Source organism: Salmo salar, unplaced genomic scaffold (assembly GCF_905237065.1).
Source record: "Salmo salar unplaced genomic scaffold, Ssal_v3.1, whole genome shotgun sequence".
NCBI lineage: Eukaryota > Metazoa > Chordata > Actinopteri > Salmoniformes > Salmonidae > Salmo > Salmo salar.
In genome coordinates, this window is record NW_025548478.1 from 31,006 (window position 1) to 40,627 (window position 9,622).

General features: G+C 36.9%; 1 protein-coding gene across 1 annotated transcript; it reads left to right on the forward strand.

Moving 5' to 3' along the window:
* Positions 1 to 850: 850 nt before the first annotated feature.
* On the forward strand, positions 851 to 7,712 carry LOC123733090 (zinc finger protein 391-like). The gene is made up of 2 exons (XM_045712424.1): positions 851 to 1,787; positions 6,481 to 7,712. The coding sequence occupies exons 1-2, from the start codon at positions 1,448 to 1,450 to the stop codon at positions 7,365 to 7,367; spliced, it is 1,227 nt and encodes a 408-aa protein (XP_045568380.1). The 5' UTR covers positions 851 to 1,447; the 3' UTR covers positions 7,368 to 7,712.
* The last annotated feature ends 1,910 nt before the right edge of the window (positions 7,713 to 9,622 follow it).

Genomic DNA, 9,622 nt, shown 5'->3' on the forward strand with positions numbered 1-9,622 from the left:
AGTCTGATGATATACCAGGGACTGGGGATGCAGTTAGGTTTGTATGCAGTCTGATGATATACCAGGGACTGGGGATGTAGTTAAGTTTGTACAGTCTGGTGATATACCAGGGTCTGGGGATGCAGTTAGGTTTGTACAGTCTGGTGATATACCAGGGACTGGGGATGCAGTTAGGTTTGTATGCAGTCTGGTGATATACCAGGGCCTGGGGATGTAGTTAGGTTTGTACAGTCTGGTGATATACCAGGGCCTGGGGATGCAGTTAGGTTTGTACAGTCTGATGATATACCAGGGACTGGGGATGCAGTTAGGTTTGTACAGTCTGGTGATATACCAGGGACTGGGGATGTAGTTAGGTTTGTACAGTCTGGTGATATACCAGGGACTGGGGATGCACTTAGGTTTGTACAGTCTGGTGATATACCAGGGACTGGGATGCAGTTAGGTTTGTACAGTCTGGTGATATACCAGGGACTGGGGATGCAGTTAGGTTTGTACAGTCTGGTGATATACCAGGGACTGGGGATGTAGTTAGGTTTGTACAGTCTGATGATATACCAGGGACTGGGGATACAGTTAGGTTTGTATGCAGTCTGATGATATACCAGGGACTGGGGATGTAGTTAGGTTTGTACAGTCTGGTGATATACCAGGGACTGGGGATGCCGTTAGGTTTGTACAGTCTGGTGATATACCAGGGACTGGGGATGTAGTTAGGTTTGTACAGTCTGATGATATACCAGGGACTGGGGATGTAGTTAGGTTTGTACAGTCTGATGATATACCAGGGACTGGGGATGCCGTTAGGTTTGTACAGTCTGGTGATATACCAGGGCCTGGACATGCAGTTAGGTTTGTTTTCCTCTAGCTACTCTCCAGTTTGCTCCCAGCAGCATTAATAGAACATAGATCACTGTTCAACTAGGCTGCAGAGTTCCTATTTTGACAGATAATTCAACCAGTGTGACCAGTGGGTTTCTTTAAATGAATGAATATGAAACTGCCTTAAATACAGATGTGAAGGACAGTATGTTTTAAATTCTCACTCAAAATATGCACTGCTCTTTTTGAACGTCTCAATATAATATTATTATTTAATGAAAGGAATGAAAAATACATTTGTGTGCAACAACAACTGCGTTTCCCTCCAGTCAGCAGACGGCGATGTGCGTCTTTCAGGCGATGCTGCAGCGTGACGTATAATCTAGTGGACGGAACACTTCTTCAACAACATCTAGTCAGCCACCTCGGTAGCCAACAGCCGAAACATTTAGACTGTTTCTGTGCATATTTGCCTCTGTTTTTTAAATATACTTCTGACATCTAGTTAATTTCCCCCATTTAAATGTTATAGGTACATTGTTAGTCAACTAGCTGGCTTGATAAATTAGCCTAGCACTAAACTAGTCGCTCATGCTAACTAGCTAGCTAGCTAACATCCCCGAACATGAGCTCCCTAAACTACTCCCCTCCTGTTAAAGAAGAGGAGGTCTGCTGGACGGAGAAAGAAGCTCTGGGGCTGAACATTGTCGTGAAAGAGGAGAAGGAAGAGGAGGATGTCACAGTAAAACAAGAAGTAGAGGGTGAAGCTGTTACAGTGAAAGAAGAAGAGAAAGACGTTTCAGTGAAAGAAGAAGATGCGTTCAGAGTGAAAGAGGAGGAGGATGTTACAGTAAAAGAAGAGGAAGAGGTGAAAGAGGAGGATGTAGTTTTTGAAGTGAAGGAGGGGAAACAGGGAGAGAGAACTGTCATATTGACAGAGGAGTCAGGAGATCTGATTACCACCAGTAAGTACTGTCTTAAAAACGGGCTCTAACTGCAAAGGGTTTGAACGAATGTGTTGTTTTAAAGCAGCATGCTACTGAAATTCTATACTTGAAAATGTTGTTCTGTACTATAGGAATTTATGTTATAATATAATGTTGAAGCTACATTTTAAATCCCTGAATGCTGATTGGCTGACAGCCGTGGTATATCAGGCCGTATACCATGGGTATGACAACATGTATTTTTACTGTTCTGATTACGTTGGTAACCAGTTTATAATAGCAATAAGACACCTCAGTGATAGATGGCCAATATACCACGGCTAAGGGCTGTATCCAGGTACTCTGTGTTGCGTCGTGCATAAGGACAGTCTTTACCCATGCTATATTGGCCATATACCACACTTCCTCTGGTCTTATTGCTTAACTGTAACATGTGTATACCATCAGAGTCCCTCCCACCACAAAATCACAACTTAATTGTCTCACAGAATGGCAAACAAGTTATAAATGAAACTTTTGATGTGTGTCTATTGTAGGCCTTGTGTGGAGTGTGTATACCAACAAAAAGCAGATTTCTAAATAATGTTGGAGAAATACATAAAATAAGATGCATTATTGACATGAAATGGACATGTGTTATGGGGAGACTGAACATATTAGCAAAAGGACAAGCGTTTTGGGGTGACTGAACATATTAGCAAACGTTTGTAAGTCTACAAAAAAACATAAAATAAAATAGCCATTTCAAGGAAAGGCTGAACTAAAGAATTATCATTTAGAAAGTATGGTAATTATTACTTTAGAGATGAAGTGGGACACCAACAAAACGTTATTTACATTGGATCAAATACAGCCTATAACATGACATTATCTATTATTATAGAGCTCTGATCAGCCTATAACATGACATTATCTATTATTATAGAGCTCTGTTCAGCCTATAAACATGACATTATCTATTATTATAGAGCTCTGATCAGCCTATAAACATGACATTATCTATTATTATAGAGCTCTGTTCAGCCTATAACATGACATTATCTATTATTATAGAGCTCTGATCAGCCTATAACATGACATTATCTATTATTATAGAGCTCTGCTCAGCCTATAACATGACATTATCTATTATTATAGAGCTCTGATCAGCCTATAACATGACATTATCTATTATTATAGAGCTCTGATCAGCCTATAAACATGACATTATCTATTATTATAGAGCTCTGCTCAGCCTATAACATGACATGATCTATTATTATAGAGCTCTGATCAGCCTATAACATGACATTATCTATTATTAAAGAGCTCTGATCAGCCTATAACATGACATTATCTATTATTATAGAGCTCTGATCAGCCTATAACATGACATTATCTATTATTATAGAGCTCTGTTCAGCCTATAACATGACATTATCTATTATTATAGAGCTCTGATCAGCCTATAACATGACATTATCTATTATTATAGAGCTCTGTTCAGCCTATAACATGACATTATCTATTATTATAGAGCTCTGATCAGCCTATAAACATGACATTATCTATTATTATAGAGCTCTGTTCAGCCTATAACATGACATTATCTATTATTATAGAGCTCTGCTCAGCCTATAACATGATCTATTATTATAGAGCTCTGATCAGCCTATAACATGACATTATCTATTATTATAGAGCTCTGATCAGCCTATAACATGACATTATCTATTATTATAGAGCTCTGTTCAGCCTATAACATGACATTATCTATTATTATAGAGCTCTGATCAGCCTATAACATGATCTATTATTATAGAGCTCTGATCAGCCTATAACATGACATTATCTATTATTATAGAGCTCTGTTCAGCCTATAAACATGACATTATCTATTATTATAGAGCTCTGATCAGCCTATAAACATGACATTATCTATTATTATAGAGCTCTGTTCAGCCTATAAACATGACATTATCTATTATTATAGAGCTCTGTTCAGCCTATAAACATGACATTATCTATTATTATAGAGCTCTGCTCAGCCTATAAACATGACATTATCTATTATTATAGAGCTCTGATCAGCCTATAACATGACATTATCTATTATTATAGAGCTCTGTTCAGCCTATAAACATGACATTATCTATTATTATAGAGCTCTGTTCAGCCTATAAACATGACATTATCTATTATTATAGAGCTCTGTTCAGCCTATAACATGACATTATCTATTATTATAGAGCTCTGTTCAGCCTATAAACATGACATTATCTATTATTATAGAGCTCTGATCAGCCTATAACATGACATTATCTATTATTATAGAGCTCTGATCAGCCTATAACATGACATTATCTATTATTATAGAGCTCTGATCAGCCTATAAACATGACATTATCTATTATTATAGAGCTCTGATCAGCCTATAACATGACATTATCTATTATTCTAGAGCTCTGATCAGCCTATAAACATGACATTATCTATTATTATAGAGCTCTGATCAGCCTGTAAACATGACATTATCTATTATTATAGAGCTCTGATCAGCCTATAACATGACATTATCTATTATTAAAGAGCTCTGATCAGCCTATAAACATGACATTATCTATTATTATAGAGCTCTGATCAGCCTATAAACATGATCTATTATTATAGAGCTCTGTTCAGCCTATAAACATGACATTATCTATTATTATAGAGCTCTGTTCAGCCTATAACATGATCTATTATTATAGAGCTCTGATCAGCCTATAACATGACATTATCTATTATTATAGAGCTCTGATCAGCCTATAACATGACATTATCTATTATTATAGAGCTCTGATCAGCCTATAACATGACATTATCTATTATTAAAGAGCTCTGTTCAGCCTATAACATGACATTATCTATTATTATAGAGCTCTGATCAGCCTATAACATGACATTATCTATTATTATAGAGCTCTGATCAGCCTATAAACATGACATTATCTATTATTATAGAGCTCTGTTCAGCCTATAAACATGACATTATCTATTATTATAGAGCTCTGATCAGCCTATACACATGACATTATCTATTATTATAGAGTTCTGCTCAGCCTATAAACATGATCTATTATTATAGAGCTCTAATCAGCCTATAAACATGACATTATCTATTATTATAGAGCTCTGTTCAGCCTATAAACATGACATGATCTATTATTATAGAGCTCTGTTCAGCCTATAAACATGACATTATCTATTATTATAGAGCTCTGTTCAGCCTATAAACATGACATTATCTATTATTATAGAGCTCTGCTCAGCCTGTAAACATGACATTATCTATTATTATAGAGCTCTGATCAGCCTGTAAACATGACATTATCTATTATTATAGAGCTCTGATCAGCCTGGAAACATGACATTATCTATTATTATAGAGCTCTGATCAGCCTGGAAACATGACATTATCTATTATTATAGAGCTCTGATCAGCCTGTAAACATGACATTATCTATTATTATAGAGCTCTGCTCAGCCTATAAACATGACATTATCTATTATTATAGAGCTCTGATCAGCCTGAAGACATGACATTATCTATTATTATAGAGCTCTGATCAGCCTATAAACATGACATTATCTATTATTATAGAGCTCTGTTCAGCCTATAAACATGACATTATCTATTATTATAGAGCTCTGCTCAGCCTATAAACATGACATTATCTATTATTATAGAGCTCTGTTCAGCCTATAAACATGACATTATCTATTATTATAGAGCTCTGATCAGCCTATAAACATTATCTATTATTATAGAGCTCTGTTCAGCCTATAAACATGACATTATCTATTATTATAGCGCTGTGCTCAGCCTATAAACATGATCTATTATTATAGAGCTCTGCTCAGCCTATAAACATGATCTATTATTATAGAGCTCTGCTCAGCCTATAAACATGACATTATCTATTATTATAGAGCTCTGCTCAGCCTGTAAACATGACATTATCTATTATTATAGAGCTGTGCTCAGCCTGTAAACATGACATTATCTATTATTATAGAGCTCTGATCAGCCTATAAACATGACATTATTTATTATTATAGAGCTCTGCTCAGCCTATAAACTTGACATTATCTATTATTATACAGCTCTGCTCAGCCTATAAACATGACATTATCTATTATTATAGAGCTCTGCTCAGCCTATAAACTTGACATTATCTATTATTATAGAGCTCTGCTCAGCCTAAAATACGACATTATGTAGCCTGGCAGGTAGGAGCCAGTAACCGAAAGGTTGCTGGATCAAATCCCTGAGCTGACAAGGTAAAAACGCTGTCATTCTGCCCCTGAGCAAGGAAGTTAACCCACTGTTCCCTGGCTGCCGATGACGTGGCTGTCTATTAAGGCAGCCCCCCACACCTCTCTGATTCAGAGGGGTTGGGTTAAATACGGGACACACATTTCAGTTGAATCCATTCAGTTGACTAGGTATCCCCCTTTCCCTATTGTAGAGCTCTGCTCAGCCTATAAACATGAGAGAAAGATTAGATTTTATGTTCTACATTATTATTATTATTAGGGCGGCCACCAAGTTTTTATTAAATTATGTAATGTTCTGAAAACTGACTTCAGGTTTTTGAGGAATCTAGCCTCACAGGAAGACAGTTTTATTTTATGGAGGTTTAATTCAGTTCTCTGTTTAATATTTAACTAAATACTCTGTCTTTGGTAGGAGAGGGACCAGACTCTCACTCTGACAGCAGGGAGACTCCTTCAGGGGAACCAGACCCAGAGACGCCCAAACCAGCGAGACAACACCACTGTTCCCAGTGTGGAAAGAGTTTTAAGTGGTTAAGGAACCTGAAAGTACATGAGAGAACGCATACAGGAGAAAACCCTTACGAATGCTCCCACTGTGGAAAGAGTTTTACCAAGTTAGGGAACCTAAAAGAGCATGAGAGGACACACACAAGAGAAAAGAGTTTCCAATGTTCCCAGTGTGGAAAGAGGTTTACCCAGTTACGGTACCTGAAACAACATGAAGAAATACACACAGAAGATAGGAAGACCTACCACTGCTCTCAGTGTGGAAAGATATTTACTGGGTTAGGGAACCTGAAAATACATATGAGAAGACACTCTGGAGAGAAGCCGTACCACTGTTCCCACGGTGTAAAGAGTTTTACTCAGTTAGGGAGCCTGAAACCACATGAGAGGGGACACACTGGAGAGAAGCCTTATCACTGTTCCCACTGTGGAAGGAATTTTAGGTGGTATGCGAGCCTGAAGGAGCATGAGAGAATACACACAGGAGAAAAGCCTTACCACTGTTCCAATAGTGAAAATAGTTTTACCCATCGAGGGAGCCTGAAAGCGCATGAGAGAATACACTCAGGAGAAAAGCCTTACAAATGTTCCCGATGTGAAAAGAGTTTTACCCGGTTAGGGAGCTTGAAAAAGCATGAGAGAACACACACAGGAGAAAAGCCTTTCCAACATACTAATACACAGGAGGAGAAGACATACCACTGCTCTCATTGTGAAAATACATTTTCCCAGTCAGAGGACCTGAAATCACACGAGAGAATAGAGAGGCTGTGTTCTGACTTATGTTTTTGATTGAGAAATTGTGTTTTTGTTCATTCTACATTAAATCATATTGTATGAATGAAATCATACTGAAAAATAGGTCTACATGTTTTTCCCAGCTCAAGACATGATCATGTCGAAAATCGGATTAAAAGAGTAAAAAAAAAATGTTTTGATTATGAACTTAAGATTGATTGAATGCAGGTGTAAACCCCTAAATGTTGTTCACTATATCATTGGGATATTTCAAACATGTTAATTATTAAATAGATTGATATTAGTATTTCTTCATTCAGATTGTCATTGTAAATGCGTATTGGTTCTCAATTGACATATCTGATTAAATAAATGTGAAATAAAGTAAATGCCATATTATTTTTGGGAAGTCTATTTGGTTCTATGTCGGGACTATAAGAATATTTTGAAGATAAATACACAAGGCAGAGTACGAGAGAGACAGAGGACGAGAGGTCAGTACAGTACTAACAACCAATGGAAATAGTGTTTTTCCTGTAATAGGGAGTTATTGATCAGTGGTTCAGCAACATGGGAGGATGTAGATGTACACTACCGTTCAACAGTTTGGGGTCACTTAGAAATAACCTTGTTTTTAAAAGAAAGCAATTTTTTGTCCATTAAAATAACATCAAATTGATCTGAAATACAGTGTAGACATTGTTAATGTTGTAAATGACTATTGTAGCTGGAAACAGATGATTATTAATGGAATATCTACATAGGCGTACAGAGGCCCATTATCAGCCACCATCACTCCTGTGTTCCTATGGCACGTTGTGTTAGTTAATCCAAGTTTATCATTTTAAAAGGCTAATTGATCATTAGAAAACCCTTTTGCAATTATGTCAGCACAGCTGAAAACTGTTGTTATGATTAAAGAAGCAATAAAACTGGTCTGCTTTAGACTAGTTGAGTATCTGGAGCATCAATGTAACCTCTCAAATTCATAGACAGGTGTCGCGTCTTTTTTACCCAAAAGTAGTTTTTTACCCGGAGACTGTAGTGCTACTTTCTCAAAATGAACATAAATGCTGTAGGGGGAGGGTTCTGGTGTTTTACCAGGAGACTGGGGCCGATCCCCATTTAGGAATGTATGTCTTGCTTACTCACACTCTGCATGTGTTGATACCTGGCTGAAAACCCTCACAGTTGTTGGCCAACAGATTTTGTCATGGAGTTTTCATTCAATAGGGTTCAGAGTCCATTTCATCTTAAGCCATTCTTTTAAATACGGTAATACCTTTAATTAGAATGTTGTGCCTTTAAATACCTTTTCATTCTAATTTTGTTGACGGACTCAATAGAATACACGGAGTCAGAAACTAGGGATCAATTCAAGAAAGTCATCATTCGTCTCTGTTTCAACACCAACTGGTAGATTTAAAAATACTCTGATCTTGTAGATTATTTAGGTACATTTTAGGGTTAGGAAAGTATGTATGAATCATAAAAACAATAGTCCTATAAATCTACCCTAATTCTTACTAATCATGGAAGTTTCAGACCCTTAACTCAGTACTTTGTTGAAACACCTTTGGCAGCGATTACAGCCTTGAGTCTTCTTGGGTATGACGCTAGAAGCTTGGCACAACTGTATTTGGGGAGTTTCTCCCATTCTTCTCTGCAGATCCTCTCAAGCTCTGTCAGGTTGGATGGGGAGCATCGCTGCACAACTATTTTCAGGTCTCTCCAGAGATGTTTGATCGGGTTCAAGTCCGGGCTCTGGCTGGACCACTCAAGGACAACAGTGCAATAATATGTAACAACTTCACAACAAATACACACATCTAAAGTAAAGGAATGGAATTAAGAATATATAAATATTTGGACGAGCAATGTCAGAGTGGCATAGACTAAAATACAGTAGAATAGTATAGAATACAGTATATACATATGAGATGAGTAATACATAGACAGATACAGTAGAATAGGATAGAATACAGTATATACATATGAGATGAGTAATGCATAGAGAGATACAGTAGAATAGGATAGAATACAGTATATACATATGTGATGAGTAATACATAGACAGATACAGTAGAATAGGATAGAACCTAGTCTGTTCATTATATACTTCTACATGATGTATTGTTACACCATGTAGGAGCAGTATAGACCTAGTCTGTTCATTATATACATCTACATGATGTATTGTTACACCATGTAGGAGCAGTATAGACCTAGTCTGTTCATTATATACATCTACAAGATGTATTGTTACACCATGTAGGAGCAGTATAGACCTAGTCTGTTCATTATATACA

What these genes read in the sequence shown, in the direction of transcription:
- LOC123733090 (XM_045712424.1), top strand. Translation starts at nt 1,448, where the DNA reads ATGAGCTCCCTAAACTACTCCCCTCCTGTTAAAGAAGAGGAGGTCTGC. An exon ending in AGGAGATCTGATTACCACCA is followed by an intron (nt 1,788 to 6,480) that starts GTAAGTACTGTC and finishes TGTCTTTGGTAG; the next exon opens with GAGAGGGACCAGACTCTCAC.